The 16,652-nt window shown below is 41.9% G+C and overlaps 1 protein-coding gene across 1 annotated transcript in view; it reads left to right on the top strand.

The window, feature by feature from the left end:
• Window positions 1–16,652, top strand: part of FANCI (Fanconi anemia, complementation group I) — a 102,936-nt gene that overhangs the window by 78,472 nt on the left and 7,812 nt on the right. Inside the window, exons 19-31 of the mRNA XM_006885227.1 lie at window positions 3,054–3,155; window positions 3,552–3,725; window positions 3,816–3,937; window positions 4,424–4,588; window positions 5,639–5,818; window positions 10,779–10,945; window positions 11,325–11,401; window positions 12,198–12,314; window positions 14,372–14,423; window positions 15,236–15,363; window positions 15,461–15,529; window positions 15,627–15,720; window positions 16,001–16,188. Of these exons, the coding sequence (XP_006885289.1) occupies window positions 3,054–3,155; window positions 3,552–3,725; window positions 3,816–3,937; window positions 4,424–4,588; window positions 5,639–5,818; window positions 10,779–10,945; window positions 11,325–11,401; window positions 12,198–12,314; window positions 14,372–14,423; window positions 15,236–15,363; window positions 15,461–15,529; window positions 15,627–15,720; window positions 16,001–16,188 (1,635 nt within the window). The remainder of the gene's footprint in view (window positions 1–3,053; window positions 3,156–3,551; window positions 3,726–3,815; window positions 3,938–4,423; window positions 4,589–5,638; window positions 5,819–10,778; window positions 10,946–11,324; window positions 11,402–12,197; window positions 12,315–14,371; window positions 14,424–15,235; window positions 15,364–15,460; window positions 15,530–15,626; window positions 15,721–16,000; window positions 16,189–16,652) is intronic.

The raw sequence follows: 16,652 nt of genomic DNA, 5'->3' as shown, positions 1-16,652 counted from the left end.
TGTCTTATTGCTATTGCTAAGACTTCCAAAACAATATTGAATAAAAGAGGTGATAGTGGGCATCCTTGCCTAGTTCCTGTTCTTAAAGGGAATGGAATTATCTCTTTTAATCCTTACAAAACTCAATGAAATAACTATTACCTTCATTTTCCAGATTTCTCTTTTATAGGTCTGAGAAATTAATTTCTCCATGGTTGCACAATTTAATGTAGGAGTGCTGGTTCCAAACTTGGGTTTTTTTGCATCAGGAGCCCAAGCTTTCCCAATGTGTTATAGTGCTGGATACCAATGTGGAAAGCCTACAGTAGCTTTCCAGTAACTTTCTGAGTAACTTGGGCAACTGATTAACTTCATTTGTCTATAGTTTTCACTTCTATAAATTTAAAGAGTATAAAGTGAAACCAGAATATTTTTTAAGATCTCTTCTGTTTCACACACTGTAACCTTCCTAAGTGGCCTACGGAATTCTTAAACATACAAGAACCTAACTTTTTTAGACTTCTTCCTGATGCAGACTGGAAAAATGTAAGACTTGGCCTGTTACATCTGACCTTGAGCCTCAAGCTGAGTTTTGACTTGGAAAGTACCATTGATTTCACACTGCCTTTAAAATAAATATTGATAAATGTCCTGACTTTACAAGTTGCCCTCCTGTGCATGTACAAGAATTCCTCTGAGAAGGTATAATGATTTCTAGAAGAGAGAACTTTTAAAAGAATTCATTCTTAAAAGTCACAGTCAAAGCCATAGACTTGTAACTCCTACAAGATGATTGTGTGGAGCTATGAAAGTACAGTGTGACTGTCCTTCTAGCCTCCAGGGAGTGGACAGCTTGGTAATCATGCAGAGTGCATGGCACCCTGTGGGTGATGGAACCATACAAATAAGATATATGGTGGCACCCATGGCAAGTTAGACCGCAACCCATTAGTTTAAACCCACCAACAGCGCCAAGGGAAAACGGTGGCAGTCTCTTCCCATTAGGATTTATAGTCTCAGAAGCCTGATTTGTTATGAGTTGGCACCAACTCAGTGACAGTGACATTGAGTTTGAGCAAAGGATTACGTTCTTCTATTCCATGTGGCTTAATATGAGCCATCTTGGAAGCAGAAGGGGAGAACCTCACTACAATCGAGAAAGGCAAACAATAGTGGAGTGTATTTTTTGGAGCCCTGTTCTACAAGCATCAGAAATGCAGGAGACCAAGAGAGAGTGAGGTGTAACACTGGGCATCTCAAGAGGCAGCCACAGAGCAGTGGCCTCTGATTAGCAAATGCTGCGAGAGCAGACACTACCTGCAGGGCATGCTTATTGGCTAGATTCACTCTTGATGACATTTTTCCAGTCTGCTAAGCCTCTGAGGAAATTCTCTTTCCTTCCCATTATGTGAGCTGTTTGTTTAAAGAAGTATATCTAGAACTGTCTTTCTAAATTTTTTAAAAATTTTTTTCCCTGTGTTCAGTGGAGGGTTTCTCTAGACCCCCTAGTCTGTCATTTTGCTAAAAATAAAACTTCTTTCTCTTTTTTTGACATCACTGTTTTGTGTTAATTCCATTTTTGAAACCACATTTGAAATGACGGTTTCAGATATGTGGCATTTTAAAGGTCCTTTACTAACTAGAGACTGATCTGTCCTGCAGGAAGACATCGTGATTGGTAAAGTAGTGGGTCAGGAGAAAGGAAGACCTTTGACAAGAAGGATAGATAGACAGTGGCTGCAGCGTTGGCTTAAGCACAGTAGCCGTGGGGGCGGAGAGGGGGGCAGGATCGGGCAGCGTTTCTTTCTGTTGGGCACTAAGAATCAAAGCCGACTCCAGGACAGCTAACAAACTCTTCATCAACAAGCTTTTCACTGGGTCCTGGGCCTTATCCTAGATAAAGTTTACATTCTGTTAGCTGTATAGTGTCAGCACTATATTGATCTACACATCTACATTTCACACATTTAACAAGAAGGGAAAATTATGATTGAAGGCATAGAGCACTGCTTGGCAACTCAAGTTAACGTAGGGACTGCTGGGTTTTTCCTACTACCCAAAATATTGGCAGTTCAAACCCACCTAGAGGCACCTCAGAAGACAATGGAAAGCCCATGGAACAGGCCTGACTTGCACACGTGGCCTTGCCAGATGTTGGGGAGGCGCCATGGTAGCCAACAGGACAGCCAGAGTCTTCAGGCTCCAAGAGGAAAAAAGAGAAAACTCATGGTTGACAATTTTTAGCTCTATTACGTGCCAAGTGTATTTGGATTATCATGTTTAATCCTTACACATGCACATATACATTTATGCTAACGATAGCCTCATTTTACAAAAGAGGAGCCAAGTTGATTTTCAGCAGAGAGTGATCCCATTATATGACGAAGTAGAGTGGCCCTGAGGGTTTCCAAAGCTGTAAATCTTCACAGAAGCAAACTGCCACCCTTTATCCCACAAAGTGGGTGATGAGTTTAAAGTGCTTGTCTTTTGTGTAATAGCTGAATACTTAACAACTGTGCCTCCAGGGCCTCCTGCAACATGGCCAACTTTACCAAAATCATTACGTGATGGTGCTGGGATTTGGTTGCCAGCCTCCTGATTCCAGAGCCTGTGCTCTTTAGCCACCATGCTGTACAGAACATGGAACAGGATCTGATGTGGGCAAGAACTGTATTTCCTAAGATAGGCAATGCAAGTGGGATAGAAAGCTGATCCCAGTCAGTGCAGGGCAGAAAGAAGGGCAAAGGACATGGGCCGGTCAAAGCAACAAAAATTGTGCTGCATTATTCTTTGGACAGTTGGGAAATATATTTTAGAAGGCGTCTCAGAAAAACCCCTCATTGTCTTCAAGTCGGAACCTACACATTGCTGACCCTCTAGCTGGTTTTCAGGAGGCTATAAATTGCACAGATTACTCCTCTTTCTCCTTCAGAGCCACTGGTGGATTCGAAATGCCCGAGAGGTGTAGCCTTTGGGCTAGCAGCAGCCTGTGGACTCTGCCACCAGATGTCATTGTTAAAAAAAGTGAAAAGCGTTCATGAACCGCAGGGTCTTTTTCTCTTTACAACCCACAGTTGAAACAGTTCTATGAGCCCAAGCCTGATCTCCTGCCTCCTCTGAAATTCGAAGCATGTATTGTGACCCAAGGAGACCAGACCTTTGTCCAAGAACCTCTGGTGAGACTCCTGCCTTTTCTCCCTGTCACTTTTCTGTTCTGCTTAGACTGATTTGATGGTATACACACACAAAATAATAAAAATTTTTTTAAAAAAGAACTAGAAAAGATTTAACACCAGACTCCAGCTCCAGGCCTGTTTGCATCAGATGAGAGAGAACTCATCTGCTGGGGTAGTTCAGTGTGTTGGTTACTTGTCAGGCTACTTCCTTTGGGAAATTTTCAGAAAACAATGCCTCTGTTAATTCCGTTGAATTTTTCACAGCATTATTCACTTAGATTGAGTTAGTTTGTGGTGCCGATTCTTGCTTTAGCTTTTTAAAAAAGAATTTGCTGTTGTGAACAGCTTTGGATAAGATCCCTTCCCTCCAGAGCATGTCCTTCTTTTCTTCTGCAGGCTCGTCTGCTGTGCTGTATCCAGCACTGTTTGGCCTGGTATAAGAGTAAAGTGATGCCCCTTCAGCATGAGGAGGAAGACGAGGAGGAAGAGGGATTCTACCAAGACCTCGATGATATGCTGGAGTCCATCACTAAGAGAATGGTGAAGAGTGAGCTAGAAGACTTTGAACTGGTAATTGCTCGGTCCCCACCTACCTTGAATAGCAGAAGATTTTAGTAACTTACTGACTTTTGCTTTGTGTTTGGTTTTGTTTCTTTTTAGGATAAATCTTCAGATTTCTCTCAGACTACTGATACTGGCATAAAAAATAACTTATGTACTCTTCTTGTAATGGGAGTTTGTGAGATTTTAATAGAATATAATTTTTCCATGAGTAATTTCAGGTAATGTATTGCTGTGACTCCATTTGTCCTGATGAATATTTCATTTTATGTTTAGGGGAATTTTCCCCCCACTCTGGCTGTATGCTAAGCAGAGCCCAGACACATAACATCGTGTTGGGTAGATAACTTGTCTAAGATTAGACCAGGTTCCTCCCACCAGAGAATATAAAAATGTGGCAAACAGGCTGTGAATGGTACCTTTCCTGCAGCTTTTACTAACAATTCCCCAGACCTTGAACTTGAGAACTGCTGATTTTATTGGAGAGAATTGTAATTGATGTTATTCTATACTGACTGGTATAAATAAGGGAGGAGGAAGTCACCTAGATAATGACCTTTGGAGGGCTATGCTAATGAAGATCTGTTTGTTTCTAATGTTGTATTAGAAATATGACTTCTAAAGAAGTAATGTCCTTATTATTGTATGGAAGTAAAATCACAGGATTCTAATGCTTGCCCTTGGTGATCTCTTTTTCCTTTTTACAGTAAGAATAAGTTTGAGGACATTCTAAGCTTGTTTATGTGTTACAAGCAGCTCTCTGATATCCTTAAAGAAAAAGCTAGTAAAGGCAAAACTAAAATTGCTACCAAAACAAATGATAGTCTTTTGTCTATGAAATTTGTGGCTGATCTTCTCACTGCTCTTTTCAGGTAAGGTTCTAATACATTGCTTAAAGAAATCCTATCCCAAGTCACTTATATTGTTTGGATTCATTTCTAAACAAAGTTTGTCATTGTCTTGTAAATAAAAACTGGACAATCCTAGGCAGGTATTTTAAAGATGTACCTCAAATATTAAAGGGAAAATCAGAAATAGTAGGCTAACAAATTAAAAGGTAAAAGTAAAAAAGTGATGCATTTCAACAAGCCACTCTTAAGAAAATCTACCTGAGTAGCATGGACATGAGGATATGCCCTGTGGCATAGTAATTAAAGCGCTTGACTGCTAACTGAACTGTTGGTGGTTCAAATCTGCCAGCCACTCCGTAAGATTAAGATGAAGTCATTTCCTTCCAAAAGGATTTACAACCTTCTAAACCCTACAGGGCAGCTCTACTCTGTCCTGTAAGAGGCTGTGAGCTGTTATCAGCAGTAATGGATGAGCATGAATACATTAACAGAAAAAGGGGGAAAGAAAAAGTCTAAATTAAAGGAACAAAACCCAAAAGACATTTTTATTAAGCTCCAAAGGTAGAGTTGGGGAGGAGAAAATGAAACCGCTGAGGTTTTTAATTACAAAGGACTGCTGTGAAGGAACACTGGTGTGGGCTAGAGGAACACTGGTATGGCTAGGGCTGAAGGAACACTGGTGAAGTCAGGAGGGACAGTGGGAGGGCTGGAGGGACAGTGATAAGGCTAGAGGGACATTGTGGAAGCTGCAGAGACTGTTAGAGACTGAAGTTGTTAAAAAGCCTAATTCTGTATAAGGTCAGAAGAGCAGTATTTCCTAAGAATAAGGCCTTGAAGATAGGGGTAGAATAAAAGGATTAATGGAAATGAAAATTACAGTGGAAGTGGGAAAAGTACAATCACATTGTGAATATTTCATTAATGTTATAAAACAAAATGTGTAGGAATGGATAAATGAAAAACTAATTTGCTTTTTAAGTTTTTATTCAGATAAAAAGAAATTTTTTTTAAAAATTTTCTAGCACACACTATTTTGGTTTTGGTTTTATTTTCTTTGGATTTTCTCTTTAGGGATAGTACCCAAAGCCATGAAGAGAGCCTGTCTGTTCTGAGGTCCAGCAATGAATTCATGCGTTACGCGGTGAGCGTGGCTCTGCAGAAGGTCCAGCAACTTAAAGAAACGGGGCACGTGAGTGGCCCCGATGGCCTGAACCCAGACAAAGTCTTTCAGAGTCTCTGTGACGTGACACGGTAAGTCATTCCGACCCTCTGAAGATTACTCCACTTCCTGTGGCTTCCTCAGGAGAAGAGGTGGGGTTGGGGAAGTATATTAATGAATAATTACATTATTCAAATAGATGTAACAATTCTGTGTATGCCCCTAACAGATCAAAATGAAGCAGAAACTAGTCACAGTTTTCACTGGAGACAGTAATCCTTTCTCAGTAATCAACAGAATTTGTTGTATTCCCTTGAGTCAAATCTGATTAGCAGTGTAATATGCTAAGGACTGCACCACTAGGGTGCTGCCTTTGAGTCAGTTCTGATGCGTGGTGTTGTTGTTAGGTGCTGTCACATAGAGTACAACTCATGGTGACCCTATGAACATGTCGAATCGAGCAACCCTGTGAACAGCAGATCTGAACCATGTGTGCCATTCTGACAATCTCTGATGCACTTGCATCCATGGCTCTGGTCACTGTGTCAGTCCATCTGGTTGAGGGTCTTCCTTTCACTGCCCCCCCTTCCAAGAATGATGTCCCAATCCAAGGAATAAGCTTGCCTAGCAACATGCCCAGTGTATGAAAAATAAAGCTTTGCTATCCTTGCCTCCAAAGAGCACCCTGGCTGCACTTTTTCCAAGACATCTGTTTGGCATTCCATGGGATGTTCCGTGTTCTTCTCCAGCACCACAGCTCAAAGGCATCATTTCTTCTGATGGGTAGAGTAGATGTCTGTGCATTCCCTGTGTGATAGAATAGAGCTGCCCCCGTCTGGCTGTAGTCTTTACGGTTTGGAGCCCTAATGACAAGTGGTTAAACACAGTTCTGTGAACCAGAAGGTCAGTGGTTTGAACGTCCCAGCTCCTTTTGGGGAGAACGCTATGACAGCCTGCTTCTGTAAAGATTTACAGCATTGTAAACCCTGTGATACCCCTAGAAGTCAGAATTACCCCAGTGGCACCGGGGTGGTCTTTAGAGGAGGAGGTCTCCAGGCTTTTCTCCCACAGGGAAGGTCCTGTTGGCATTTCACTGAGCGGCCTAGCACTTTTCCAGGCCACTACCAGGGAAGCTAGTAGACAGGAAGTAGAGGAGGAGATGGAAGTCCTGAGTAATTCAGCTTCACTTCATTAGCCTTTCTAGAGCACTCCAACAAAAATTGTCAAGCTAAGTATTCCTATCAAACACCCATGGTACATTCACCAAGTTAACCATATTTTGGGCCAGAAAACAAACTCAACAAATGTAAAAACTGTAAGTCAGTATGTTCTCTGATCATAATAGAATTTAACAAAACAAAGTGTAAAATTCCCAAATAATCTTAAATTAAGCAGGACCCTTTTAAATCATCCATTGGTCAGAACAGTCACAGGGGAAATTAGAAATATCTTGAACAGAATAAAAATGAAAATCAACTTTGTACAATCAAACGAAACCATTGTTCAGGTAAAAAAAAAACTACAGAAATGGACAGCATTTATGCTTATTTTCAAAACAATATGTTAATGCACACCCATGTTTATCACGGCTTTGTTCACAATAGCAAGGAGTTGGAAACAACCTAAGTGCCTGCCCGTCAACAAACGAATGGATAGAGAAGCTATGGTATATTCACACAATGGAATACTATGCTGCATTGAAAAACAAGGAACTCATGCAATATTATTCAAAATGGGTGACCGTGGAGGACATTATGCTGAGTGAAATATCTCAGTCACAAAAGGACAGATGCTGCATAGTGCCCTGTTGTGAAACAGGACTGACCTCGGGGATGGGAGAAGACTGAGAAAGATGGGGATAAATAATGTATACTGCCTTGAAACAGATGAGGGAGAGAACTGTTAAAAAAAAACTCAGTATGTTAAATATTTTATCTAAGTTGCCAAACCTTAAGAAACTAAGAAGAATAAATTAAAGTAAAAAGATATATAATTATAAAAAGCAGAGAACAATAACATTTTTTTAAAAATAGAAACTATAAGACTAAAAGCTGATTACTTAAAAAGATCAATAAATAAAATCTTAGCTGATCATGAAAACAAGACATAAATTACAAGTAACAGAATGGAGAAGAGATAACTGCTATTGTTCCTACAGGTATTTAAAAATTGATACTATAACATGAAAACTTGATGCAATAATTTTTTTTCTTTTTTTCATCTTATTTTAGTGTGTGTGTGTGTGTGTGTGTGTGTGTGTGTAACGTCAAATTGGATCTCACTGGTACAGGAGGTGATTGCCCCTCCTCCGGCAGAGCATCTGGTGGATTCGAACTGCATACCTCTAGGATTGCAGTGCACCTTCTTGCCACCAGGCCACCAGAGCTCCGTGATGCAGTAAATTTTGAAAGTGGCTATTTCTTGAATGATAGTTTCTCTTAAACTTGCTCAACAAGAAGGAATAGGTAACTTGAGTTATCTTTTTCTGGTAAAGAAATTGAGTTTATGGTTCCTCAAAGGAAATGCTAAACTTTGGTATCTTTACTGGTGAATTCTACCAAACTTTCTTATTTTTATTATTCATTTTAATGAAAGTTTACAGAGACTTTGGATTCCCATTCATTCATTGTTGCACTTTTTTCCCTGCCCAGCCTCCTCCCCAATTCACTCTTTTTGAAAAGTAAAATTCTTTCATTGTTATACAATCCTTCCCCCCAAGTCCACTCCACTGTGCAGCCTTCGTTATGGACTCCTGTCATGACAATACCTAATCACATATCCCTTTTAAACAGTTTTCTCCCTCATCTGTTTCAATGCAGTATACATAATTTATCTCATCTTTCTCAGTCTCTCCCCAACCCCCATGTCATTCCTGTTTTACAGCAGTGGCACTATGTAGTATTTGTCCTTTTGTGACTGAGCTATTTCACTCAGCATAATGTCCTCCAGGGTCACCCATTTTGTATAATATTTCATGAGTTCCTTGTTTTTCAATGCAGCCTGAGTATTCCATTGTGTGAATAAACCATAGCTTCTCTATCCATTTGTTTGTTGATGGGCACTTGGGTTATTTCCAAGTCTTTGCTATTGCTAACAAAGCTGCACTAAACAAGGGTGTGCATATATCTGCTTGGTGGTAATTATGGTTTCTTTAGGGCATATTCTTAGTAGTGGAATTGCTGGGTCAAATGGTATTTCTATTTGCAACTTTTTGAGAAAGTGCCATACTGCCTTCCACAGTGATTGTTCCATTTTATACTCCCACCAACAATGATTAAGGGTTCCAGTTTCTCCACAACCTCCCCAGCATTTGTTGCTTACTGTTCTGTTAAATTTTGCTATTCTTACTGGGGTGAGATGATATCTCATAGTTGTTTTGATTTGCATATCTTTTAGAGCTAGAGATTTTGAGCGTTTCTTCATGTGTTTGTTTGCCATCTGAATGTCTTCTTTGGTGAAGTGTCTGTTCATATTCTGTGCCCATTTTTCAATTGGATTGTTTAGCTTTATCTTGTGGTGCTTGAGTATTTTATAAATTCTAGATATAAGTCCCATATCAGACATGTCATTACCAAATATTTTTTTGCCCAGTTTGTGGTTTCCCTTTTAACCCTGTTGGAGAAGTTTTTGGATGTGCATAGGGATTTGATTCTTAGAAGGTCCCGTTCATCTATTTTATCCTCTCCTTGTTGTAGATTTTTCAAGATGCTTGGAAGATTATTTATGTTGGGCTCTACCAAACATTTTAAGGAAGAAGTAATATAATTCCCTATAATCTCTTACAGAAAGTAGAAGAAGAAGAAATAGCTATCAGCTCATTTTAGGAGTCTAGCATTATTTTAATACCAAACCTAGACAGAGATGTTACAAGAAAACTATAGAACAATTTGACGTGGCCACAGATACAAAAAATTCCAGCAAGACAAAAAATTTTTTAGAATTAAAAAAAAAATGCCAGTTTATTATTAGCTGTCTGAATGGCTGACACTCAGATCCACAACCTGGTGACAGATGATTGGACCTCCTGTATGAGGACCCTAACAAACCAGGATTAAAGATTGCTTTCTCAATCCAGTAAAGGCAATCTACAAAAACCCTGTAGTTAACCCCTCATTTAAAGGTAAAATACTTCCAGATACTCTGCTGCAGAAGGAAGGGGCAGTCTCCTCCTGTGCCAATCAGAGATCCAATTCGATGACATATAACAAGGGGGAAAAAAAGGTAAAATACTGACTTTTCTTATACTCTGCAGTGGAAAACAATGTGGAGGTTCCTCAGAAGGGGAGCTCAGTCCACAGCGCGTTCCACTGCTAACCCAGCAGCTGTGCGTGTCTTATGGTTCAAATCCATCACTGGCTCCAACAGGGAACATAGGCTGTCTCCTCCTAGTACAATTTACAGCCTTGGAAGTCCAGTAGGGAATCATCGTGACTTGTATCTGACTCCATACTAGTGAATGAATGAGTGTGCGTCAAAAGATAGAATTAACCGTCAGAACGTGAACTCGGGGACTGAAGCATGCTGTGTTCCGTTGCCCATAGCAGCATTGTTTACTTTAGCCAGATGATGGGAAGCAACCCATGTGTCTTATCAACAGCTGACTGGATAAATGAAATGGTGCTTAAGTGCCATAGAATGTTCTTCAGCCAGGAACAGAAATGGAGTTCTGATAGAGACTAGCAAGTAGGTAAGCCTTAAAAACACATGAAGTGAAATAAGGCAGACACAGAAGGACAGATGATTCCATTTATGTGCTGGGTCTCAGCAACTCACCTCATTGCCGTCAAGTCGGGACGGACTCTTAGCTGACCCTCTGCCGGATTTTCGAGGCTCTAAGTCCCACGGGAGATGGTTCATCTCTTTTCTCCCTTGAAGCTGCTGGTGACTTCAAGTTGCCAGAGAGTTATGGCATTTGGGTTAGTGGTACACCTTCCTAGAGACAACGCCAAATGTGTAGAAATAAAAAGGAGCAGAGGGAAGAAGAGACAGTTTTAAAAATGATACCTTTGTGAACCTGGCTTTAAAAATAAAATCCCTGCTGTCCTTGCTTAGAGTCTTGCTGTGGAGATACACGTCAATTCCTACTTCAGTGGAGGAATCGGGGAAAAAGGAAAAAGGAAAGAGCATCTCGCTGCTGTGCTTGGAGGGTTTGCAGAAGATCCTGGAGGTCGTGCAGCAGTTCTATCAGCCCCGGATTCAACAGTTCCTCAGGGCTCTGGGTGAGCATGCAGAAACTGATAAATTGACTTCTTCGGGGCTACTCTTTTATCTAGCTGCCTTGTTCTAATTGCTCACGTACCAGAGGACACCCAAGAACTCTCCCAGTGTTACAAAGTAGTGACATCTAGTGGATTTGGAATCAGTCTGGATCATATTTTACCATAATCAGTGATGGGGAAATGGCTATATATTCAGTCACAAATTCTATTCAACCATAAATAATGACTGGAGAAAATGAAACATAGTATTAAAAAATTGCAGAGCTTTACAAAGTCATTTAAATCTGCCTCCAAGTAAGGTTTTGTAGAACTTCAGCTATATTAAAAAGCCAAGTAAGCGTGAGTGCATAAAAACAAGTAGTGTCTGTTCTTTTCCTAGACATCCCAGATGACGAGGGAGAAGAGGCTGAGGTTGCGGTCACTCAGCGAGCGGCCTTCCAGATCCGCCAGTTCCAGGTGAGGCTGCTTGGGAAGCTCAGCCCTTGCCTGAGGCTCCACACAGTCACTGTCGACAGAGGCAGCTGGTAGACAGGCAGATGGTGAGCAAGGTAGGACAGGAGGCTTTTTTTTCTGGGTCATCACCTGAGCAACAGGACATAGCTCATAGAATAAAAAAGAATACATACCAGAGGATTTGAGGCGAGGGTCTGTACTGAGCCACCCCAGCCTCCGGGACCTCAGTTCACACAGAGTCAGGACTCCATAGTGTTTGTCTTTGTTTTTGTTGTCCACAGTGTTACCTGATTTTGTCGTTTAGATTGCTTAAAAGACTGAATGAACTGTGAAGCCTGCCGGTTTCTAACCAGTACTGGTCAAAACAGCAGCCTCTGTCATAGGGACTTTCTCTAAGAAATACTTGTAAAGATCCTACTTTGTACCAGGAACTGTTATAGATACTGGAGGTTTCGCGGGGAGCAAAGGAGACATATGTCCCCACCCTTGTGAAGCTTGTGCTGTAGTGGGGAGAGATCATAAAATAATAAAATGTTTTAGTGATGAGACAAGTCAGGGAAGCATGCAGGCAGTCCTGGGTGTTCGGGGTGTGCATGTCAGAGGGAGTAAGAGTCCGTAATTGTCTCAAGTGACTTCTCAAATCTAAAATAAGCTAAAAACACTGCTGCTGCCAGATTCATTTACAGGGGCTCTCCTCTTAGCATTTTGGCAGTTTTGAATTTTTTTTGCCTTTGCTGTAGTAATCTCTTGTTGATAGGACTGTGTCTGCTAATGGTTTTGTGTAAACTTTTTTCATCAGAGGTCCTTGCTAAATTTACTTAGCAGCCAAGAAGAAGACTTCAATAGCAGAGAAGCCCTCCTCCTGGTCAATGTTCTCTCCAGCTTGTCCAGACTCCTGGAGCCCTCGTCCCCTCAGGTACTGGCCGCGCTCATTCCAGCCTGTTGACATTCAAAGGCAAGGTTTACTAGCCCTTAAGAGGATGCCTCTAAATGTTTCCTTGAAGGATGGCTTATTTAAAGTAGTAGATTTCATTATCTTCCTGAGTTAGAATAAAACCTAGAAGATAACAGTTTTTCCTTACATACTGTTTGTACTATGTCATGCAAATACATACCGCTATTAAGGGTAAGAATCCACTGCTTGTGTTTGGCCACTGTCAAGGGTAAACTGTAAATACTAGAGAAGAAAACTCTGTAGTTTATCTGCTGCCTTCATTCTTTGTAATCCGTTCATCGCCACTTTTGGTGCTTCCTCTCCTTTTCTAAGGGAAAAATTCAGTGTTAATGCTGAAGGCAGCTGGCACATTCAGTAGTTGGCTCTCTAAGCAAGATTATCTGGTACCGAGACTGATGAATCTGCAAAGTGTGACTCCAGTTCCAGAGCAGAAACAACTCTGCCAGGATAGGTGATGTGTGCATGGGTGTAGGTGTGCACACGTGTGTAGAGTTGGGCACCCACATGAGGGCAAGAATAAGAGAAGGGCCACAGTTTGTAGGTCTCTTTTGTTCAGGAGTCATTTACCAGAGAATGTCAAGGCATCCCTGGAAGCTGGGAACTGTCTGCTCCTCCTGGATCTCCGTCCTGGTCTGTGGCTGCGTGTGTGCCTTGTCTTGGGAAGAGCTAGTCTTTGAGAGATGCTGCTGAGGACTGCTCAGAAGCAGGCTTGTTTTCCTATTGTCCTCGTTCCAAGTTGCCCCCAAAAATTTTTCTTTATTTCATAACACTCATTTCCACTTACTTTCCACTTCATTCTTTCATACTACTACTTTTGCTGCAGGGAACAAAAGACTTAGAAAAAACACAGACAGCACAAGAGGATGGGGACATATGAGGGGAGAAGAAAAGGACTCAGAAAAGCTAGAAAACCTTCAGAGCCTGTGGGAGAAAGTGAGCTCTGAGGTCTAGTGGGAGGGTAGTTGTGTTGCCAACCCAAAGGTGAGGTGCAGCTCCCCCAGCCCCTTTGTAGGAGGATGGTGAGCAGTCTTCTTCCAGGACAGCCTCTGACAGCCTGCTCATGGGTCAGCCATGAGTCGATTCTGACTGGACAGCTTTGGGTTTGAGCTTTTTTAGTCTTCCCAAAATCTTTAAGATTTTATTAATTTCATTTTGAATGAATAATAATGTTATAATATGAAACACAAATTATAAAAAGAATTCTAGTACAAATGGTCTCCCTCCTGTCCATGTTCTTCATCTTCTCGGTTCCTCTTCCCCAAATAAGTAAACTTTTTTCATTTCTTTGGTATATTTCAGAAATTTTTTTATTCCTGTGTAAATAAATATACAGACTCTTATTTTTGTCCCTCTTTTCACGTAAACTTATTATCCTGTAGCTTGCTTATTTCATTTAACACAGTATCCTAGAGATATTTTCTGTCATCTCATTGAGAGTTTTCAGTCTCTTATTTACCTTTCCCCCCAACAGATCAGAAGTTAATCTCATGTCATTTTGCATTTAAGTGTCACTGCACTTCAGTAAATTTGTTTGCCAAAAACTTATTCCAAAGAACTGCTGAGATGGGAAATTGACCCTGCTTCAAAATTCTTTCGTTTCTGCCTTTCTTTTTTCCCTTTTCTTTGACTTATTGACGCCCAATAGCAGCTACTTCTGCTGCCTCTCTGGCCAGGATCTGTTAGCCTTCTGTCCTTGCATGTGGCATGTGAGCAGGGAACAAGCAGCATAGACCTTTGGCCTAGGCTTTGGTGATGGGGCAGAGGAAGCTCTGGGGTGAGCACGCAGACCACAGGCCCTTTGCCCACAGTGAGGGCAGAAAGACTGAGGATTAAGTCATACAATTCTTCACATAACTTTGGACTCATTTTGATGCTGTTCACAGTCACCACTATAGATCCAGGAACACGTTTTAGAAGGCGATTGCTCAGACTTGTAAAGATGTAGCGTCTCCTATTCTGACAGCACTAGATCTATCTTTTGACATGTTTCTTCTCTATCTGAATGGTCTTCACTTCAGTTTTTACAGATGTTATCCTGGACATCAAAGATTTGCAAGGAAAACAGCTTGGGTAAGGCTTCTACTATACTTCCTTTTAGACTTCACTTAAAATCCTCATCACTGAATAGCTTAAACATTCACCAGAAGGACCAAAATGAATAAAAAAGGTGTCCAGTTACCTGTATGTTAGCAGGAACGCAGAGTGTTTCAGCTGAATCGCTCATTCACCTCTTGTTGTGGTGTAAACTGTTATAACCCCACTAGGAATCGTGTGGCAATACCTAACTAAACGTGTGCCTTTAATCCAGCAGCATAATCCCAGCCCAAATAGATGGGCACGTATAAAGTAGCAGCACTATTTTAATAGTAAAACAGACTGGGTGAGGGGCTCCAGATACTCATCAGAACTAGGAAGGAGAGCTAACCACACAGTGGGTGGTAGATATTGGTGGGAATATACAAGTTATGCCTGCCTGTGACGAGTCGGGGAGACACATAACCATAATGACGAGCAGTGCATGATATGCACCACATCCTTGCTCTGTGATTCCATTTAGATAGTTCAGAATCACACAGAACTAAGCGGGCTGTATTCAGGTAACTATCTCCCTTGGTGGGGTGAGTGAAGCAGGAGGGGGTAACAGGATGCTAGTAGAATTTTAATTTTTTTCTCGGAATGATTGTTACTAATAATGAGAACTGTTTGCGTTCTTGGAGTTACTACATGGATAAAAATGTACCGTCTTGGCTGGGCTGTGTTGATAATGGCACGTTGTGCCTGGGACCCCAAAGCACTGCTTCTAGTTAGCGCCCTTCTGCCTCCCACCGTAGGACCTGACTGGGTGGCTGTTAACACTTCTTACCTTCCCTTTCTCTTTCTAGAGGATGCTGCATTTTGTAAGGGCTTGATGAACTTGCTCTTCAGCCTCCACGTTTTGTATAAAAGTCCTGTCTCCCTACTGCGGGACTTGTCCCAGGACATCCACGGGCAGCTTGGAGACATAGACCAGGTACTCCTGGGAGCCTTCAGTACCACATACGCCCGGAGGAGGAGCTCGGGAGAACTGCTTTGATGCTGTCAGGCCTAACCACTCTTTCCCTTCCCAGGACGTAGAAGTGGAGAAAACAGATCACTTTGCAATGGTGAATTTGAGGACAGCAGCCCCCACTGTCTGTGTAAGTGCAGAGTAAATGACAGCAGCGCTGGTGATGGACTGAGTTACCCCTGCAGCTATGTGCAGTGAGCCAACGCAAACGTTCTTCTCTTTGACAGCTGCTCGTTCTGAGTCAGGCTGAGAAGGTCCTGGAGGAAGTAGACTGGCTAATCACCAAGATTAAGGGACAAGTGAGGCAAGAAATCGTATCAGGTAAAGTGATTTAGGGTCAGGTGCCAAGCAGTGTGATGAGAGCAGGATTACCCTAAATCCACATGAGAATCCTGCATGAACGTGGGTACCTGAGCTAGATTTCCGAGATGTTGCAAGAAATGGGGTGTGGCTAAGGGCAAGTCTTTCTACACGAGGAAGTATGCACTCGTGTGTGTTTCCTACTAAATCGTATTTAGTTGATGTTCAATTTCCTTCACTCTTAACTGGAAAATAAAGTTTCTTGATTGGGTTTGAATGTGCTAATTTTGTTTCCATTCAGAAGATGCCTCGTCTCAGGCAACCTCATCAAGTCAGTCCATTGAGAAAGCCATCATCATTCAGCTGGGAACTCTGCTTACGTTTTTCCACGAGCTGGTGCAGACGGCGCTGCCATCCGGCAGCTGTGTGGACACCTTGCTGAAGGGCCTGTGCAGAATGTACACCACACTTACGGCACTTGTCAAGTATGTGAGTATCTCCGCCGTGGTCGGGTCCACCACCACCGAGCTGTCCAGGCTGTCGGCCAGCCAGAAGACGAGGCCGGGACAGCCGCCCACTGATTGCAATCCCCCTGAATGTGCTCCTTGTATCTTTGCAAGTCATAGTCTGATTCTGGTTTAGTCAGTAGGTGGCAGAGTCCTCCACAGGCCAGGGAATGACAGTTTATGGCGTCTTCTAAATCTGCTTATAAAGACCTTTATTTCCTTAGCATGTACATTGTGTATCGTCAAGCTGGAACCGACTAATAGCTGACCCTCCAGCGGGTTTTCTTAGGCAGTAAACCGTACAGGAGGAGACTGCCCATCCTTCTCCCTCAGAACAGCTGGTGGTGGTGGATTTGAGCTGCATGCCTTTGGTATCGCAGCACAGCTTCTTACCACTATGCTAGCAGGGCTCCTTTCTTCAGCATTGCTGTTGGTGGTGGTGTGTGT

This window comes from Elephantulus edwardii, unplaced genomic scaffold (genome assembly GCF_000299155.1).
Source record: "Elephantulus edwardii isolate Elephantulus edwardi_28Jun2011 unplaced genomic scaffold, EleEdw1.0 scaffold00041, whole genome shotgun sequence".
In the NCBI taxonomy this organism is placed as follows: Eukaryota; Metazoa; Chordata; class Mammalia; order Macroscelidea; family Macroscelididae; genus Elephantulus; species Elephantulus edwardii.
The sequence above is the reverse complement of the archived record's forward strand: the minus strand, read 5'-3'. Positions and strand labels throughout refer to the sequence as shown.